General features: G+C 38.6%; 1 protein-coding gene and 1 long non-coding RNA gene across 3 annotated transcripts; one reads left to right on the top strand and one right to left on the bottom strand.

Annotated features, from left to right (window-relative positions):
* The first annotated feature begins 1,033 nt into the window (after window positions 1-1,033).
* On the top strand, window positions 1,034-13,871 carry slc7a9 (solute carrier family 7 member 9). 2 transcript variants are annotated; one of them, XM_034678858.1, is made up of 13 exons: window positions 1,034-1,167; window positions 2,273-2,398; window positions 3,730-3,877; window positions 5,918-6,160; window positions 7,976-8,101; window positions 8,222-8,321; window positions 8,954-8,998; window positions 9,139-9,262; window positions 9,515-9,618; window positions 9,821-9,917; window positions 11,353-11,502; window positions 11,809-11,983; window positions 12,098-13,871. In XM_034678858.1, exons 2-13 carry the CDS (start codon window positions 2,282-2,284, stop codon window positions 12,157-12,159), a joined length of 1,491 nt encoding a protein of 496 aa, XP_034534749.1. In that variant the 5' UTR covers window positions 1,034-1,167; window positions 2,273-2,281; the 3' UTR covers window positions 12,160-13,871. The 2 variants fall into 2 exon arrangements, with proteins under 2 accessions (XP_034534749.1, XP_034534743.1); XM_034678852.1 differs by having other exon boundaries at window positions 1,061-1,167; window positions 2,276-2,398.
* Window positions 13,872-19,740: 5,869 nt separating this feature from the next.
* On the bottom strand, window positions 19,741-20,819 carry LOC117810890. Its single transcript, XR_004630872.1, has 2 exons — window positions 20,718-20,819; window positions 19,741-20,601 (listed from the first exon to the last, which is right to left on the bottom strand). It is a non-coding gene; the product is annotated as an uncharacterized LOC117810890 (long non-coding RNA).
* Window positions 20,820-21,032: the final 213 nt, after the last annotated feature.

Below are 21,032 nucleotides of genomic sequence, written 5' to 3'. Positions count from 1 at the left end.
TAAGGTCAGAAAGGAGAAAGTATCTCAGAGGTTTTCTGTTGTAAATTGATACTATCCAGTTAGTTTGATCAGATCAGGGACATCAAACTCTGTTAGCCTCTGTGGCATCTTTATGGGATGACAGGAATGTTACCATCAGCAGCAAAGGAAATGATCTATACAGCAGAATACTTTCATTAATTAAAAGCTAATAGAAACACTGTAACCTCAGTCATAAGGATGAATGAATGAAACCTTTATTGTCTCTAGTGTAATTCACACTTACACTACACTTACATTACAAATACATCAACAACAATACAAGACAGCACATAATAACTATTCAATAAAGCCATTTAAAAGTTCATTAACAGAGCATTGCATGGCAACATCTGAAAAGTGCTAAGTTCAATAAAGTGCACCCTGCTAAGTTCAGACTGTGAACCTGAGTTTGTTAAGCAACTTAATGTTGTGTATGAAAAATTATGTGATACCTCTTCTAGTCCACATCCTGGGTATTTTGTATCTTCACCCTGAAGTTTGTTTCCAAGTTATATTGCTACCTATAGTTCAGACATAACCTCTTATTACTGTCTACATCCAACACCATATACACATTGTTGTGCATACCTAGTTATCATAAATTAACATAACATAACATAACATAACATAACATAAAATGACATGACATGACATGACATGACATAACATGACATGACATAACATAACATAACATAACATGACATGACATGACATAACATAACATAACATAACATAACACAACATAGCACATAACATAACATAGCACATAACATGAAGTAGAGATTACATTTACATTTTTGTTTTTACAGTCAATTAAACTTGACCTCTCCTTTATAAACTCAGATCAAAGGCGTTCATTAACTTCTGCACTGAACTATTGGACACACTCCTCTTTCATGTCATCACCCATCTTTCTTTCCTCCTGTGCTGTCTGAAATGTCCAATCAGAAGCGGGGACCTCCCCCTGTAGGAGTGTGCTCAGTCTTGCAAGCTCGATGTTTTCCTTTGCATCAGACATTCCTGCCTTCCCTCGTTAAACTTGGCTCAGTATCTCCTGTTGCTTCATATTACTGCGCCTGTGCTGGAAAAATAACGCCATTCAAGGAACATGGAGCAGCACTGAGTTGTTTTTTGTCAGAGTCACATGTAAGTGAAACATTATTGTAGAATTTCCTTTTTTCCCCAAATTTCTTTATTCATGTATCAGTTGATGTTTTTACTGATCAAGACAGAAATCTGTTATAGTAATTTTACACTTAGAAATATACATGTTAAAGCAATCTGGTAATTTTCCACTCAGACAGCTCTTTATTTAAAGCTTAACCACCATACAGATTTAGTTTGTAAGGTACTAACACATACTAGTGTATGAACCTGGCTTGGTTCACACACTCATCCATCAATCCCTCCATCCATACAATTGATGCACAGTAAGTGCTTTGGAGTATTTATGCTACATGCTAAATTTGAAGCGATTTGAATGAAATGCTTTTACACTAAACGGTTTATTAAAGGTGCATTCCTGTAAAATATTGTACTCATCTTATGTTACAATCACACTGAAAGAATAAAGAAGTTGAACTTCTTTTAGAAGAGAGACAGTCTTTCCACACACTTCTGCAGCATCTCTTCAAAAAGTTGGGGTTGTAAGATTTACCGTGTTGTGGATAGATTCGTTGCTGCACGGACACTCAAAGGAAAAAACTTTTTGACAAAAAATTTGATTAACAAGGTATCAAAGTATCAGGTACTTTTTTTTTTGTCTTCACATGGCTTGGGTCATGTTGAGGGTTTGTTCAGTTTGGGGTTATTTGCTGAATTGTCTTTTGACTTAACAATACACTTTATGTTGTGAAAAGCTGAATTTTACACCCAAATTCCTACAGGACCATAGTGTCATAGTCACCATCTAAAATCTCTTAAGAAATACTGGGCAAAGTCAAACTAAGAGCCAAAATCAGGATTAACTATTAACTGTTCTCACTGAGTTATTGTTCTTGTTTTGGCCTCATGTTTAGATCAGAGGGAACTATACCTCTGGTAACAGTTTACAGAGTTTCCTCGCCTGTAAACCTTATCATGTTTTGTGTGATGCTATGACCTTTGATAGATGCAACAAAGATTACATTAGATAACTCGTGATTTTGTCTGGTATGTAACCTAAAGCAAGTCGGGTCAAATCAAATGTTTATGAAAAAAAAATGAATGTGAGCATGCATTAGTTATTTCTTTTCTTTGATTTGTTCACCAGCAGCCTGAAATGGACGAAGGCAGCATCAGGAAGAAGAAGGAGGCGCAGAATGGCTCCACAGGCCACATCATGGCCTGTCAGACGGAGGACCAGAAGCCCGCCAAGGCTACTGTGCTTCAAAAAGATGTGTGTGTATGGTAGTGTGTGTGTATGGTTGTGTGTGTGTGTGTGTGTGTGTGTGTGTGTGTGTGTGTGTGTGTGTGTGTGTGTGTGTGTGTGTGTGTGTGTGTGTGCGTGTGTGTGTGTGTGTGTGTGTGTGTGTGTGTGTGTGTACTTGTTTGCCTGATCTTGTGCAATGTGTGAGAACAACCCTCATTAGATGTTCACACTGTTGGGATCCCAGCATCTGTACCTTTTTGGAACAGCGTACCAGGCGGTACCACTACCACTGTCTCTACTTATTAACGCCACATTGATCCACTCAGTGGTGTCCGGGCCTCTCTAAGCCCCCTGAGCCTCTAAGGGAGTTTAGAGGGACTGGAAGTTTCCCTGGATTAGCTAGGATTATCATCTTAATGCTTTCCAATAATTGATAACTAGCACTTACCAATAAAAGAATCATTGTCAGCTGCATATCAGGTTAGTTGAGAGGAGACTTATCATGGTCAAATCCATGGCAGGCTTAAGGGGGGCGACATCTATTGTCTTATGAGGATCCTTTCTAATTTAAAAATGGGAATAAATCACATGATAGAGGTCAATAAGATTTTGTGTTCTCAGATAAAACACGACAAAGTCATCAGCCATGCTAGAGGCTCAGTAAGGCTAGAGGTATGAGCTAGGATGCCTGCCTGTTAATAATGTCAGCCATGCCCTTATTTAGGTAAAACTTTTAAGTTTAATATCTTCAAAAATAAGGAGTAAAAAAAAAAAAATCACCCCGTTGTTCAGTGTATGCTGAGAGAGAAATTAATCGAGATCGTCCTTTTTGAATGGGTGTGTATGTGGTTTCCAGTGTTTCTGCAGCCAGCCTCAAGCAGACGCTCAATGAACTGCAGTTTTAGCACTTCTGCATAGGCTTCACTCACATTTAAGACCCGAGGTTGCGCGCTTGCTCAACATGTTATGCTAACAATGGAAATGGTACTGGTGTAAAATTGTGTCAGAATTCTGAGAGTTAGTAAGAAGAATTAATGTACCGCTGGGACTCTTGAGAATATATGTATATTGAAAAAACTTGGTTGTGGAAAAATGTTGGACAAAGTCAAATTAAGTCATGTTGGGGAAAACAGAGGAAAACTCAAGGATCACCAAACACCAGCATATTGTATCTTCTGGTGAACATGGATTTCTGTAGCCTGCATAGGTTTGTGCCAATCTATGTGGGTGTTGAAATGATTCACTAGATGCACAACTTTGCTCCTAGTGTTACATAATACGTCAGAACACCTCGTTCTACAAAGTTCAGAGGTGAGCATTAAAATAACACTTGTTATTTTTCTCCTTCTTGCACCCAGGTTGGTCTGCTCAGTGGGATCTGTCTGATTGTGGGGACAATGATTGGCTCGGGCATCTTCATTTCTCCAAAATCTGTTCTGCTGTACTCTGGAGCTGTTGGACCCTGCCTCATCATCTGGGCGGCCTGTGGAGTGTTGGCCACTCTGGGTGAGAGCGGCAAATCAAATCAATACAAGACTTAAATCAGCAGAGACCATTGACGTCTGTCTCCATATTTAATTATGCCTCTGTATAGACACTTTGTCAGGGATCCATGGAGCACTCGTGTAACATCATACATCATGAACACAAAAGTAATAGCAGGTCTGATGATGCAACACACAGGTTTTTGTTGTTATTGTATTAGTGGTCAAATATTTGCTTCCTCATAGATATGAAAATTAGACCAAAAAAATGGCAACACAGAGAAAAAAAAACAAGTGTGTTTTTTGGGTTGTGTGTACAAAGAAAAGATAATTAATTGGTTTGAAAAACTCATTGTTTGACACGATCTGTGTAGCACACTGCGAGCAGCCAAGGGTTAAATTGGTCAAAGTATTGTTAGTGGGAAGGAAAGTAAGAAAAGAATAGATGAAGAAAAGAACAGTTTCATAAATGTACCTCTACTTCTATTAATTTTGATCAGTGAACATAAAAACTAAGAGTTTCTACATTTGTGGGTTGAAGTCATTTACTACAATGACAACACAACTAATACATTGGATCTTTTTCACAGTATTTTGTAATTGCTTTCTTTATGACTGTGCAGGAAGTCCATTGGGCTAAGACTTAAGATAACAAGGCTGTTAAGATGTATGAATCAATAAATATATAAAGCTTTAAGCCCTGATTAAAAAATATGTTTGATCAGAGACCCAGCTGTTTCAGAAGAGATCAGAATTAATACGAAAATTCAGACTCAGAAGGTCTTTGTGAATTCTAGCACTGAGACCTTGTGTTTAGTATCTTTGAGAACAATCCGGTGGCCTTTGCTGCCATGTTTTTGTGCTACAAATGAAAAAGGCCACAATACATGCCAGGCCTTAGAGGAGCCAGTAAACCGCAGACACACTGTTGTGTCCTGCTACAACAAGCAGCGACATATCTGAGTCACCCCGGCTCACAAGACAAGGTCTTTGGCCTTTATCTAACATACAGACAGAATTTTTTGTATAACTGGAAAAACTGACTCATCCAGAATATTATCGAAGCAGTTTCTTGTGGATGACATAAAATAAGCAAAGATCTTGTTTTCTACCCTCAGTGACATCTTAAAGGATAATTTACTTGGTTACTTGACAAAAATACAAGTTTTCCTATCATGTTTTCTATTTTGTTGATACATCATTCCTATTCTAGCCTTAATGTATTTCATATATGTGCACAGATCACGCTGTTAGTTCTCTCTGTTCATGTTTAAACACTGCAAGCATCCCACTGCAGAGCACAGAGAGAAACCATCACATTAAACAACCAAGAAAAAATGACTGATTGCTGTGATTCAATTGGAGTTAAACTATTTACTAAGCGTGTTTTAATGTGAACAGTGTTATTTTTCTCCATGTTAACATTGATTTACATACACGATGGATGGATAAAGGGAAATTTTGCAAGTTGTAAAAACTGCAGCATAATCTCTGCAGCACACTAAAAAGTTGTGAGTAATTAAAATGATATGCTGCAGTGGATAGTCCTGAAATGACTTGAAGTTTTATGAAAAGTAAACAATGTTTCATGTCAGGCATTGTTTTCAGGTCACCATACTCTGGCTGAGCTTACTTGACCCCCTCCTACAACCCTTGTGAATCATAAAATTTTACGTCATCTTCAAAATAAAAAAACTCTCAAAAGTTTATTTTAAGCTCCAAAGTTCATGATCATGTTGCCTCTTAATTACTTGACTTCCTTTTCAATAAAAACTAACAACAATGTGTATTTTCTTAATGAATTTTCTCATAACCTTCGGTCTAACACTCTGTTGTTGGGGCTATATTGTTTTGCTTTGGGACAAAGTTCTCAGCAGGGATGCAAGATTTTAAAATTAGAAGCTTTGACTCATAAAATTTTTGTCATATTTTTTAAAACCTAAAGTTTGTATTTTCTACTGCATGCTATTACTATCTAAAAAGCTCTGAGTTTGTTTCACATCTCTTCTTTTTTTCTGTCTTACCCCCATGTGTCTGTGTGTGTGTAAATGTGACTTCACAGGAGCACTCTGCTATGCTGAGCTTGGCACCATGATCACAAAATCAGGTGCAGAGTATTCATATTTAATGGCGGCTTATGGCTCCGTTCCAGCCTACCTCTTCTCCTGGACCACTGTCATGGTGCTGAAGCCCTCAGCCTTTGCCATCATCACGCTGAGCTTTGCAGAATACGCCTCCACGCCTTTCTACCCTGGCTGCACTCCTCCTGTACTTGTCACTAAGTGTCTGTCAGCAGCAGCCATATGTAAGTTGAACATGAACTTCTTGTACGTTAATAAATAAAAAGTAAGTTACACATAGGGTGTGATTGTAAGTACTCTAATATAACGAGTCTAACTACTTGAATACAACTCTATTAAACTTGACTGGTTGTTCAATTCCTTCCTTTCCATCTGTGTGTGTGAAAATATATCAAAAATGGCAAGCTGATTCAAGGTTTTAGTTGACTGCTTATGGCTAGAATTCCTATTTAAACTAGCAGTGAAACAACCACTTGAAATGTGAAAGTACAACTTCCGACAGAAAAATGTAGCTACGATTGAACACCTATGTGTCGAGTAGTGCAACAAATGGCCTTTCTGACGTCAAAGGAAAGCACTGAAAACTGTCTAGATATAGCATACACTTACACCAACATTAGTGTTCGGGTAGGAGTTTCGCAAAACTTGCTCAGTGGTATAATAGAGTTGACCCTGTCTGCAGCTGCTAGCTCCTATTCCACTCCTCCAGGTGGTTTCTGGGGCCGAGCTAACCTGGAACCCATTTGGAAAACACACTTACGATTGACAAATACTGTACTTCATACAACCCCACTACAGAAAAACTGTACCATCCCCTCAAAGTTTGGGGATACTATTCTATAAAATACTCTTCTTATTTAAAATTCATCAAATTTCTAAAGGGGTGCTAGCTTTTGGCTCAATAAGCTTGTTGAAAAGCTAGTGTTGGTATACTCAGCCTTGGCTTTATAAGTGGCAAACAAAGGAACCTGGAGTGATCCGCAGCTTCTCTGGTCTACTTCCTGGCTAGTGAGGAACTGGGCAACAGAGTAAAGAATAGAATTATCTTCCTCTGTCTAAGGCTAACTTTTTAGCTTTATAGGCTCCTTATCAGCCTACAGGCTAATAAGAAAGCAGCCACATTGCCATATTGCGAGATAGAGGCTGTTTTCGAAACCACCTACTATACTAGCAGTACGTACGGATTTGGCCAAAATTCAGTATGTAGTATGTAGTATGTGAAAAACAGCAAAATCTGCAGTATGCCAAAACTCCCCGGATGTCGTACTGATTCAGGATAATTTCACAGTGTGCTTTGGACCAGTCTCCTTCGTGTACTGTTTCCCACATTGCACAGCGCTTGTTGTTGTTGTTGTTGAAATCCAGTGACGTTCGGCCCAGCGTACTGCAACACAGATCGAACAGAACAGTCATATTACATACTAAATTCAAACGCAGTATGTAGTAGGCAGTACCTACTGCTGACTATATTCGTAGGTAGTATGTAGTAGGCCATTTCGAAAACAGCCCGAGTCTTTTCCCTGGTAGTGCCTGTCAATTAATACATGAGGCAGAGCTTTTAAAGTAACTGCTATTGGGTGTAGATATCAACAAACTATCTCCAAAAACAAAGTCCAAAAAACTCCAAAAATGATTGTTTGTTATGTTTGCAGCATGTCTCCACTCCTCCTAGTGGCAAAAAAATGTAATGCAGATTTCGATTAAAAAATAGCAAAAATATGTCGTAATCGGCTAATAGTTTTGACTTTAATGTTCAGACAGGAAGAGTGATAGCTCACAATGGAAATTTAAAGTAAATGAGTTGACCTGTCAAAGTGTATGATATAGTATAATGAATAGAGCTTGACATTAGTTTTCCCCAAACCCCAGGCTACTGAAGTCATAGGTGTATAAACATGTATGATATCAGTGCCATAATTTAACTTGAGATGGGGAAGCAGTTGTGAATTGTATTAACAATGTCTATATTTTTGAAGCAGTAAAAGCTCATGAATTGTATGTGTACTGTATAAAATGATCAAGTTCTTGTGTTTCCTCAGTGTTGATCGTCACTGTCAATTGTCTGAGTGTTAAACTGGCAAACTATGTGCAGAACTTCTTCACCGCAGCCAAGCTCTTCATCATTTTAGTCATAGTGGTTGCTGGCATTGTCATGTTGGCACAAGGTGGGCCTCTCCCTTTAATATCAGTGTCTTAAAGGTACAGTTCTGTTTGTCAATGTCAGTACTTTGATACAGCTTTGAATGATAACAATTTATATTCATTAAGTGTTTGCTGTTTTCCAGGAAGAACAGAGAATTTTTCAAACGCTTTTGACGGCTCAACTTCATCTTTTGGAGGAATTGGACTTGCTTTTTATAACGGACTGTGGGCTTATGATGGATGGTAATAACATAACTTCAGTTTGACTTTCACTTTGCCTTGTATGGGAGGTTGGTTGATGAGTAGTGGTGTGTGTCTCCTGTGCTTTACAGGCTGGGAGCTTTGAGGTCTCTTTCTTTCACATCCTCTAAGTTCAGAAGTGTTTCGGGCAGACCACTGTTGCATAATTTATTTATTTTTTTAAATAATGTGTGTGGGATCAATTCAACATTTACACTTTCAGTCATTATTTCTGCTGAGACATTGCAAGGTGACCTCATCCAACAATTACACTTTAATTTAAAAGTGATGTCATGATCACAGGAGAGGGCACACGTGTCTGGCTCTAGTCTCTAAAGAGGTCAACAAGGGGGTTAAGAGATAACACATAGAGTTTGTCAATAACATGCCACGAATGGAGATGAAATGGGGAAGAGGGACTATGGTGAATGATACCATTTTTACTTGGAGAAAAACTGAGCATGCTTTTTTCAATGTAGCGCTCTAGAGAGGAGAGGGATCAAGTGTTAAGACTCTTTAGAGTAAAAATACACTTCAATACAGAAATTGAATTCTCTGTATTTCCTATTTCATGGTTGTGTACTGCTTTTAGAGATGACCTTGTTTTCCCATTCCCTTGTTTTCTTGATTATTAGGAACCAGTTAAACTTTATCACAGAAGAGCTGAAAAACCCGTACAGGTGAGATAGTGGTGCCTTATTCTGCTTTTGATTTTAAAACATAGTCAATCTGAATTTAATCAAACGTGTTTTTTATTTTGTGGGTTGTATCACAATATTCAATGTTTTTTTCTCTTGAATGTGTTTTCTGTTCATCTCAGGAACTTGCCTCTGGCCATCATCATCGGGATCCCATTGGTGTCTGTGTGCTATGTGTTGGTCAACATTGCCTACTTCAGTGTTATGACCACCACTGAACTACTGCAGTCTCCAGCTGTTGCTGTGGTAAGAAGTACATAGGGTTGCTATGGCAACAGATAACAAGTGCAAAGACATTTTTAAAATTCATTGTCGTAGGTGTTGAGGTGAAGATAAACATACACTAATAAAAAAACGCCAGAAAGGGACTCATCGTGTCCTCACACATTTGTATGATATGTTTAGTGAAATCTAGAGAATTATGAAACCTCAGATTCAGCTTCTATTGAGAAACTCCACTGACTTGTATCATCTGAAGCACTTGTTTGTCGTTCATAGACTTTCGGAGACAGAGTTCTTTACCCTCTGTCCTGGATCGTTCCTCTTTTTGTGGTCTTCTCAACATTTGGAGCTGCCAATGGAAGCTGTTTCACTGCTGGCAGGTAAAATAGACAACTGTCACACCAGATATGACAGACAATACTATGCTGGGGGGTTTCTGTGCGTAGGTATGTGTATGACACGTGTGTTTTAGATAGAAAGGCCTTGACAGACAACAGGAAATTATAACAAGAAAGAAACATGTTGAGTACAGTACATTGTCTCTAACAAAAGAAAACAAATGCTTCTGTTTCTCTTCCACAGACTGGCCTATGTGTCTGGTAGAGAGGGTCACATGGTAAAAATCCTATCCTACATTAGTCTGAAGCATTATACTCCATCGCCTGCTCTTATATTCAATGTAAGTCTTTGCATTTTAAATGTTTGAACTGGTTGCTAGTTTGAAGATGCTGGAAACAAAACTTGAGTTCTATGATTAGGATTTAAAATGAAACAGGCGTAGTAACACTGTAATAACTTCACACTGTTGAACATTAGTAAAGCAGCACCTAAGCATACGTTCATCCTTAAGTATTGTTCCCAGGCTGCAACCTCCAGTCTCAAACTAGGAAGCCCATGCTGAAGTGTTATAAGCTGCAGTTCATTGAGAATCTGCTTGAGGCTGGCTGCAGAAACACCGCAAACCACATAGACACCAATTCAGAAGAGATGATCTTTGCAGCATTATTAAACATGTTTACAGCCTGGTTCAAAAAACGGCTTGGCCCAATGAAGCTAATTTCTCTATCGTCACACACTGTACGAGGGGTGAATTTTTTCTAACATGACGGTTCAGAAGATATTAAGATTAAAAGTTTTTGCCCAAATAAGGACATGACTGACTTGACTCCCGGACAGGAACACATAGCTGTTGGCTAGGAGGCTAAAACTCCACCCCTTTACGTCACACTATGCCTGGTTTAGTTCCGCATTTCCAATGTGGCTGCCGCCGCCAATTGGCTTCAAAACAGCGTTCAGGAACATATTGGTGACGTCACGGTTACTACATCCATATTTCATACAGTCTATTTTTTGTTTGTTATTTATAAACACTGTTAAGAACTTCATCTATTACAGTTACAAACCAGCTATTAAGGAATCATCAGTGGTTCATTAGATCATTAATATAGTGTGAGTAAATAATCTACAAACTTTTAACATGTACGTCCACGCATCATTAACACGTATAATGATTCAAATATGAAGTAAGGGTTAGAAAGTGAATTAATATACTACATAAACATTTGTTATTAATTTTAAATGAAGTCATTTATAAAGGTTTCTTAGGGCATATCTAGTCCTCACTTAAATAAGGTCACACAAAATACTCAACAATAGAGCTTTACAATTGCCTGGATCAATCCTTACTATTAAAATAAGAAAATTGCATAGCATCTATCACTTAACCTCACTACATGTTTGAATAATCCTCTCTGTAAATGATGCATAAGGATACACCTAGTTTGCAAATCATTTATTTACACTTTATAAATTATCTTAAGAACCGCTGACAACTCTTAAATGGTAATAGATGATTTATAAACAGTTAATCCATCATTTATGAAATGTGAAAAAACAAGTAGTAGTTGATTAATCTAATAAGCAGAAATAAAACATTCCTAAATGTGTGTCTAAGTTAATATAAGAAGTTATAATAATTCCTTAAAAAGTATAAATTATGAACTGATGCTTACATGATAATTTGATGATATTTAGCTATTTTAAAGTGCTACAAAAATCAGATTCATGATTCACAACGTCAATCTATTCCTCTGTTTGTTTTCTCTCTGTTTCAGGGTATTTTGGCTATTTGCTACATTATCCCAGCTGACATTAACACCCTCATTAACTACTTCAGCTTTGCTACATGGGGGTTTTATGGAATGTCAGCGCTCGCTCTCATTGTCATGCGTTACACCAAGAAGGATCTCCATAGACCAGTGAAGGTAACCCTCATTTCTTAGAGCTGCAAAGAGATGCATTGTGATTGTTGTTTTTACTTTCGTTAAATCTATCACTACACATGTTCAGACTACAAAGATGATGGACAAATGTTGTCTTTCTGAGGAGGTCAAACTGTTATTAATCAATAAAGACCATGACAGTGAAAATAAATGCACTGAAGTGAGGAATCTTGAACATAAACACCATGCTACTGTCTAATATTGGATGTTCTTTTGGGTTTGTGATCACAGAGCACAGCTTTTGCTCCACAGTTTACCCTGTGTTATTGTGTGTTCCCACACTCAAAGGTACCAATAGTCATAGCAGGCTTCATGGTCCTGGTCTCCTGCTACTTAGTCCTGGCTCCGATCATTGACAAGCCAGAACTGGAGTACCTCTACTGTGCAGTCTTCATCCTCAGCGGACTTCTCCTCTACTACCCTCTCATCCATCTCCGAGTCAAATGGGCACAAAAACTCATGAGTAAGTTCACTTTATGGCTTTTCTTGCAAGGCATATAAAAAATAACTTGTGCTGACCTTACTGTGAACCGACTTAAATACTATTGATGTAACTTTTGACCTCCACCCCCTGCAGGTCCCATCACCATGCATCTTCAGCTGCTGATGGAAGTAGTTCCTCCAGAGAAAACTGAGTGAAATTGGACAGCACTGACAACCAGGTCAAGTTCTGCTGCATGCGTGCGTCAAACATGTCGAGCCTGATATTAGAAACAGCGGGCCCGAAATGTAGTGCCCTGAGGGGATCAGAGCCAAACATCATAGGCTCACCTCTGTCTGCTGTACTGTATATTTTTAAAGGTTTACATGAACCTTTGTACAGAAGTAGATTGAAATAATGTGTTATGTGAGTGTTACAGGTAAAAATAAAAAAACAGGCAATGCTGCTGTAAATAGAATGTCTATATAAAAATGATGCATTAAGACACACAAATGAGCATGATCTCATGCTGTGTTCTCCATAACAAGAACTTAATCACTCAAAATAACAGAATGTTAGGCAGGATTTTACTTAGAGATCACTTTTTTATGATTATCACAGAAGTTATGAAAAGCATTAAGCAAACATGTTCAAACTTTTCTTCTGTAGTTTATGTGCAAGTTATTTGGTCCAAAGATCAAGGGATGAAGTGTCCAAGAACTTAGACATGCATGAATCTATATGTGAGCAAAGGGAAATTGTAAACATGTTATATGCTGGCAGAAACATAACGCATAACATTATGGAAAATGTTTTAATCATGTTACCCCTGAGGTTGTAAACGGAAACATTGAAACGTGCTTATGTACAGATATTTGCACATTAAAAAATATACTGTTAGTCTCAAACCAGGACAAACTGGAACGATTCCAAGAAGTATTTAGAGGGGATGAGCATGAGGTGAAAATGGGAAATTAAAAATGTATGTTGCCTGCAACTATTCCTTCTTTGTCTCACTAATCTGACTTCTGCTACACTACTGTGAGCCCTCTGTCTATCAATGTACAGTGAGCTGGTTGTTAAGCCAAATACTAGAATCCCGACAGGGTGAGCGTTAACCCAAATGTGAAGCGATTGGTTTCACACACCCTTCCAGGATTCTACTTCACAAAATAACACACCATACTTTTCCTGCTTATTACCTGGCTACCATTAAAAAAAAGATACAAGCATTGTGACTCTAAGCCTCGATTAAACAATGGCTTTATTCATTTTAAAACTAGTTATAAAAGCAGCTAAAAGTCCAGTTGCACACATAGGTTAAGTGTTGCCAGTCAAAGTATTTTAACAGTGTACCAAATCTGCTGGATGTTAATCAGTCCAACTGCAGCCCATCAAGATCCTTGACAAAGTTCATAAAACCATCCCAAGTGCTATGGAAGTTCTGGAGGGCGCCATTTACACTGTATAGGCTTAATATTTTAATTTACATTAATGGTTTAACATTTGCCAGTTTTGCAGTTATAAACCACATATACACAATTTCATTCACAGTAAAGTCAAAACATTTTTCTGTTGGGATTCTGAACAGCAGCACCTGTATAATGTGCCACTCTTGCCACTCGGAATACATTACTGTTGTTTAGGGGATTTGACCAATCAGAATCAAGTATTTAACACAGCCAGGTGATTAGCAAGAAAGCTGGGTAATAAGACATCGTGATGAGAGGTTGTCGTGTTTCACTGGATATGTACAGTACATGTAATTTGTGTCTGTCAAACTTCTGAATGAATGAGATGCAGTTGTTTCTCAGTGTTACTTTTAGTATTAATAGTGAATGATGCTGTCAGAATAACACTAGTTAGCAGTGAAGCTAGCTGTGTGTGCTTTTAAAAGAAATACAAACTGTAACTGTATGTTGCACTGTAAGATGACTGTTTCTGTTTGTCTAAATAACATCTTAACATCACACAATTCATTTTTACCACAAGAGCAGTGCTAGACATTGGCATGTTTGTTAACTCCGTAGTTTATTCATGTCAAAACAAGGATTTGTGGTTTATGTGCCATGCAATGAAGCAAGGGACCTAAATGCCTTTGCTATGGGGAACACTATTGCTGATTATGTTTGTGGCCTTAGTAAGAGGTAAGAGCAATAAGATAAGTGGTTGACTATCTTTGGGCTCCTATTGCCCAGCAGGTGGCAGTACAGAACTGTTCAATAGACTGCTATTGCATGGAGAGACATTAGTGTAGAAATCCATTGATACAAATCATGTTATTATATTATATATCAATATAAGTATAATACATATTTTCACACATAATATTATTTCTTCAGTGTTGTTGTTGTGATGCATCAATAGCCACAGTGGTAGTTATATTATAGACAGAAAATTATTCAGTTCTGTTATAAGTGGCTCAGTTTAAAATAAGTACATGCAGCTAAAGGATATGTCTCTGGCCAAGCACACATTAAAGTGCTAGATATGCATAAAGGCATAGGATTAAATACATTTGTTCTCGTCCGATGCCCTCTAGTGGTAAACTGTCTCTCCACACAGACTCATACTGTGCCATAGGGTAGGCAGCAGAAAATCTGCACTGGCTGTGTAAAATTAAAGGACATTTGCAGAAAAGCTGCTCAGTAACTTCTGCCAAATGAGGTTGGAACTGTGTGGAGAAGCAGCATGTTGGTTGTGAAGCCTGTTGTGTTTGGCTCATTTTAAATTTGCTCAGTGCTTTTGTCAAAAGATGCTGCTATCCTGCAGAATCAACTGCACATAAAGACTGAATACATGTTGACAAAACGCAGGACTTCTCTGCCAACGGCCAGCCCTAAGACTGAGTTATGATTCAGCACACATAACAGTAACATAACATAAAGCCCCGGCTTACATCATCGCCCCTGCTCCTATATTTTGGGGATTTTTTGAAAATATAGCGTAGAGATGAGCAGTTACATTCTGTTTCATCACTCTTTAATGAAAGAAACAACATGTTTCATTTCAGTCCTGCAAAGAAAAAGTAAAACTGCTCTGAATTTACAAAAAGAAGTTGGGTCTCTATGTGGTGTTGGTGTGCTTTTGAGATGACGCAAGACATATCTCCATTTAGTGTCATTAGTGTTATGGGATTCAGCGCCATTACAACACAAGCCAAGTGACTTTTGTGTAGTTTTGAATTGCAATTGTTCTTTTTAAGAGATCCGGACTCCATAACATCATAGGGAAAATTACTTTGGGGGCCTTTTGCCTATGTGTGTATATTGTATCAATGACAAAGTGGGCTGGACAATGAGGCATCATTTATCTGCTGCTGATGGTGTCCGGCTGATAAATAGTTTACTTCCATGTCATTTTGAATATAAGACGGCTAAAGTAATGAGCTGCATACAAACGGTGTCTCAATGACTGACTGACTGACAATATTTTGTCAAATGTACACAAATCTTTCACAAGTTTGTTATCATGTTGGATCATAGTACAACATGCAAGATTGCAACATTTTGAAATGACTCCTTGATAAGTAAAGCAATGCCTCCTAACAGAGAACAGAAATGTGAGAAGTGAAATGTTAATATTATGCAGTACAACGACTGATTTGTCAGTGTCTATAACGTTATTTTATATGGCATTGATGGTAAAATGTGTAAATAGCATTTTACTGTGGTAGATTGTAAATGGGGAAGCTATGGAAGTGACCACATGTAGTCAAGTAGTGCTGGCCAGTGGCTATAACACATACAAAGAGCTCTTAGGAAATGTACAGTTCTGCTGCATTTGGTACACATTCAGAAGTCCATTCTAAAGCTGAGTTACATAGTTATGATACTTTAATTGTGAAAACTACCGTGGAAATGCACACACCATTAATCAAAGTACCGGTGCAAACAATAAGCAAACAACAACCAGAGCATTTAAGATTGTTTTGCTGAACTACCTGGATCCCTGTTGACATTCCAGCATGTACTCCTCTCCCCAGGCGCTTTGGTGCTTTTGGGTCAACCAATTAACCACAATAATTTGAAGGGAAAGAAAACCACCGCACCTGAAGGAAACAAATTCAACCTCCCCAAAGGACAAGCAGAGATGAGCGCTAAGCATAAATTATTCTGTCAGAAAAGAGAAACTAGGAAACTGCAGGAAGTGCCTCTACACTTGGTGTACAAAGTACACAACTTCATGTCTTAATCACACTTTGTATTAGAGCCTTGTTGGATTGATTGAGCATTAATGTGATAAATATTAAGCAAATGTGTGCTTTAACATACACATATGGGCTTGTATGGTTTCATACAGCTTTGTCTGCTTGGAAACACACACACACAGTCACACACCTGCAGTACACTCAAATACCATCTCATTAATGGGTATGGCTCTGATGAGAACTCATCTGCATATCATTATCATCACATTACTCAAGTTTTCCAATCAGCATTGGGAGTAGAACCTCGCAATCATTCAGTGACCTTTTAAGAAAATGCATTGTAATGTTTCACTAATGAACATATGCTTCAAATGAAGTCTTTTTGTTCTGATTGTTTTTGAAAAACAAAAAAGCTACACAACCAGTATTATGTGATATCAATAAGTTAAGGTTTTGGTTTCATGACATCCCTGATATTTTGCTAAACATATTCACTGTTTGCCTGAATGACTATTTTGTAATATTAGATCAGATTTAATGGTTAGAAGTGCCTGTAATTAAACTGTAAATGCACTCAGCTCACTGATTTTTCACACTCTAGGGCAGCGGAAATTAAATAACGGTGAAAAAAACATTTTCCAAACACAGGTGGGATGAAGTAGCACTCAAACATCCAGCGGAGGAGACTGTTTTGTCAACATGACCTGTTTTCCTCCATTGGAGGGCACACTTGAATAAGCAGTGGTAGTGAAGAGAGCTGGAGCCATTTTCATCTACACTGTGATCCTTTTACAGTACAGCATCTATATCCCTTTTTTAACAGGCACGTTCTCAAGATTTGTGGCTCACCCCCACCTGGCATCGCTCCCAGAAATGTCCTTGCATTGCCTTTAGGGTTAGGAACATTATGAAAAAATGCTCTTCATTAAAATTATTATGTTTCAAATGACTGTTCTCTTACAAGTGTCTCAATGATAACTTTTTTTTTGACATCCTAACCACTATGATGATAGTTTGTCTTTTAGGAGTTACAGCTGGAAGGCAGCTAAAATGATGTAGCTTTTCCTGACTTATTCAGGAGTAGTAATTGGGTAAGTGTTGAACACTTCAGTGTACAACGACATTTGCAAGAGTAAATCCAGCAAATTAACTTAGTAATGTCACAACAATACTGATCTAACGTTAGCTACCGTAAGATCGTCATGTCAAGAAAAGGGAGCGGTTTTAGCTTATAAAATCAACTTTTATGTGTAAGCTGTCTGGTGTTTCATGTCACAAAATTGAACATCTATCAATATATTTGTGAGAGTAGTTTGAATAGAAACATATTCTGCAGTAGCTAACCTGCGCAAAACTGTAAAATGGGACAATGAGGAAACTATAGATCTGCTAGGTTACGACTGTTTTAAAGAGTTTTTTTCTCATCTTGGTGTCACTTCTGATTTAATGCTGTAATTGAAAAACAGGACTATCAAGTTAAAGCTAGAGTTGGTAGTCACAGAAAACTAGCATGAATTTGAATGTAGCATTTCCTCAGGACCCCGTCTAACCCCCCAACTTACTTAATGTCATTAATTCTTTTGCTTGTCAGAGCCCCCATGGTGAGAGCTTTTTATACTCTGATCCGGACTGCAGTCCTGAGCAAAACATCTCATCGGGTTAGAGGGGACAGGCCCGAGGTCGAGCGAGAGGGGCAGTAAATAGAGTCAGGGGAAGCAGAGGCAGGGGACAGGGAGTGCACACCAGGGAAATGTACTCGCAGGAGGCAGGACGGGATTTGATTGGTTTCATAAATCGGACCCCAAAGGCGGTGATTGGTTGTTTTTTTTCCCAGGTTTACTCCGGCTGTAGAGAGCGGCTTTTTTCACTCTTTTTTAAGAACACATTATGTATTGATTGCCATCGGGACATAAAGATAATTTTAACCAGTAAAACAAAAAGTGTATCTAAATCTGACTACCAACCCCAGCTTTAAGTACACACCAAAATAAATTCCCAAAACCTTGTCTGGGACTGTGTAGTGTAGCTCTAATGCAGTGTCTCTTGTAAAACCTAACCATTTGGCACCTTTCTCTCTCTGTGTCTCTCTCTACATCATATACCGTTCATAACAAATACACACAGACACAAACACACAAAAACACAGCAAACACTGTTCCAAAAAAATGTGGACTTGTTTGTTTGTAACACGTTTCAACCTTTTCCAGGTGTAGATGAGCTGCACCCAAGGCAGTGGATACTGCTGCTGATAAATTCTTAATGACATGACTTGACCTTTGTTTTCTCACAAACTCTGCCAGCTTACCAGAGTTTTACAACAAAAATGACTTCTGCAGTGACTCCTACATCACTTAAGGGGGAGACAATTAATTACAACAGAAACCTGAACATCAGGGTGACTTTTTGTCTATACTACACATTCCGTCTCTCTTTCTCTTCCTCTTGTTAACCTGTTCGCTGTCTTTTCTTCGCCTAAATCCTCTCTCTCTGTGCTCTCTCTCACACATACTCACACTCCCTTCCCTCTTTCTCCTCCTGCCAGGATTTTTCTCTGTATTTCCTTTGATCTCCCTCCTCCTTCCCTCTCCTCCTCGCCCTGTTGAGGCTCTTCACTAACTTTAATTGAGCAACTTAGAGATCAGTGGCTGATGCCATCGTGAACAGTCACTCACAGGTGAAGCCAAAGTTCATTTCAATTTACATATGCTCATATACTTATAAATATATATGTGTTCTTGTGTGTGTGTGTGTGTGTTCTTGTGTGTGTGTGTGTGTGTGTGTGTGAGAGAGAGAGAGAGAGAGAGAGAGAGAGAGAGAGAGAGAGAGAGAGAGAGAGAGAGAGAGAGAGAGAGAGAGAGAGAGTGAACAAAATATAAATCCCAGTTTAGTTATTTGCATTTTTATGTTTATACTCGGGAAATTTATATGCACACATACTCTCCCGAGTTGGTGTGTGAAAATGTCAGGGATCGGGATCTGAATTTGAAAAATATATACATAAAAAGTGGTGCCTGCTAATTGTGTTGCTGTGCATGCTTCTGCTCTTGCACTAGCTGTAGTTTCTGGCTGTTTAGAAGCTCTTTGATCAGCAGATAGTGAGATGGTGGGGAAGCTGCTAGTGCTGGTTCCCCCGCCTAATGCTCGGTTGGCTCCACTACACATCCTCTAAACAGCTTGTGTGTGTATGTGTAAAGAGTCAGAGAAAGGCAGAAATAAAAGAGAGGAAGAGGTATAAATGCAGAGACTGGTGAAAAAGAAAATGGGGTTTATTTTAAACGAGGAAGAGGAGAAAATGAGAATGAAAGATTGGTTAGGTGAGGCAGAAACAAGCCAGATTTAAAGGAGTAATGAAGGAGTGCAAACAGCTTTTACTGGATGCCTGGCAGGCTTCTCTCTGATGTTTGTCCTGTGAGTGTGTACTTCTTACAAACATAACCACCAACCACTGCTGTTTCACAGCCAAGTTATGATCTATCTCTCTCTCTCCCTTGTCAAATATTGTTTCCACATCTGTCAATGAGTTGTAAAGCAGAAAACAACATATTGATAAAAAGAGGCATCTGCACTTTGCTTAAATTTGCTGAAAAGACCCAGATAGGAACACAACACAAGAAACTCAACTTGAAATAATTATACAAGGTAGACTGAATTAGCTGTTTCCTACTGTGGTTCCTTTCTTTTTAATTTGTATGGTTGTAAATTTTACTTTTATTTCCTCAAGAAGAACCAACACCCAAATTCAAAATGGCCCTCTTATTCAAATCAATAATGCAGTTTTCACACTTTACTGGCCTAACCAAGGTAATCCTGTTTTCTGATATCCCCCCTCAGAGCAAATCAACAAGCTATGACATGTTGCTTGTCCTGCAGTCAATAACACTCAGTCTGCCTATCAGGGGATGGCATTAACAGATAAGAAAGACTCTCATTTATGGGCAAATGTGTTCACATAGATTTTCCATACAATCCGTCTATAGCATGTTGTGGAGAGCCTGCCTCTCATATTAGTGGCCATGAATCAACTCTCTGTATCGACACATGGAGTAATACACAATGTACAGTACAGGCTGTGATTTGTTACTGCTCCTATAAATAAAGATGTTAGCCTGTTACTCCAGAGCTGTGAGATTGCAGAATGGAGAAGTCACACCTTGCATATTGATTAGACCATACTGGATTACCCCCAAACATAAATAAAATGTACTGCAAAAGTACACCACCTTTCCACCTATAAAATAAACAGCGTTCTGTGATGTTATGCAGATTATCAGAACTTGAGCTTCTTTGATGTGAGCCATGGGAAAATTAATTTGGGAGGCACCCTTGTGGCAGAAACTGTCTTTAAAGAACAAGCCTCGGAGGAGCGAAGTGAATTTTTCCTTGCAGTTTCACAGGACTGCAGTGCTGTCCCTCTGTGTGTGGAGCAAAGCCGGCAAAATACCCCTGCCCACATCCCTCAGTGAATAAGAGAGAGGTCAAGGAGCTGCCAATGGAAGCTGTCACGCTGGATCTGAAATGAAATAGAAGCTCCTATACATATCAAAGATACTCCACACGACATGGGATACAACACTCAACATGTGATTACACTGTTCCTGGTTTCTTCAGTGAGCTGAATTTACCAACCCGTGTTTGATCCAGTGTCTAATTAATTCCTTAAGTTCTTGTGTTTATGGCAGGGGAGGGGGTGAGGGTATACGGCATGTAAGGAGAGGGGATCCTTCTTTGAAGTGCTGTTCTGCAAATCTCCAGAGGACGACCGAGCCCGAGGCTGGACTCAGGCTGTGGGGAAAGAAGTAGCAACCACATTTACACTGTATGGGCCAAAACTGGGGCTCACCATGGCCATGGTTTTTTTTACACTAAATTATCTGTTTGTCTGAAACAATATGTCCCATCATAATTGCAATGTCTTGGTGGCAAAAGATCAACAACAACAAA

This window comes from Notolabrus celidotus, chromosome 3 (genome assembly GCF_009762535.1).
Source record: "Notolabrus celidotus isolate fNotCel1 chromosome 3, fNotCel1.pri, whole genome shotgun sequence".
NCBI classification, from domain to species: Eukaryota; Metazoa; Chordata; class Actinopteri; order Labriformes; family Labridae; genus Notolabrus; species Notolabrus celidotus.
The sequence above is the reverse complement of the archived record's forward strand: the minus strand, read 5'-3'. Positions and strand labels throughout refer to the sequence as shown.

What these genes read in the sequence shown, in the direction of transcription:
- slc7a9 (XM_034678858.1), top strand. Translation starts at nt 2,282, where the DNA reads ATGGACGAAGGCAGCATCAGGAAGAAGAAGGAGGCGCAGAATGGCTCC. An exon ending in AGCTGTTTCACTGCTGGCAG is followed by an intron (nt 9,619 to 9,820) that starts GTAAAATAGACA and finishes TCTCTTCCACAG; the next exon opens with ACTGGCCTATGTGTCTGGTA. An exon ending in CGCCTGCTCTTATATTCAAT is followed by an intron (nt 9,918 to 11,352) that starts GTAAGTCTTTGC and finishes TCTCTGTTTCAG; the next exon opens with GGTATTTTGGCTATTTGCTA.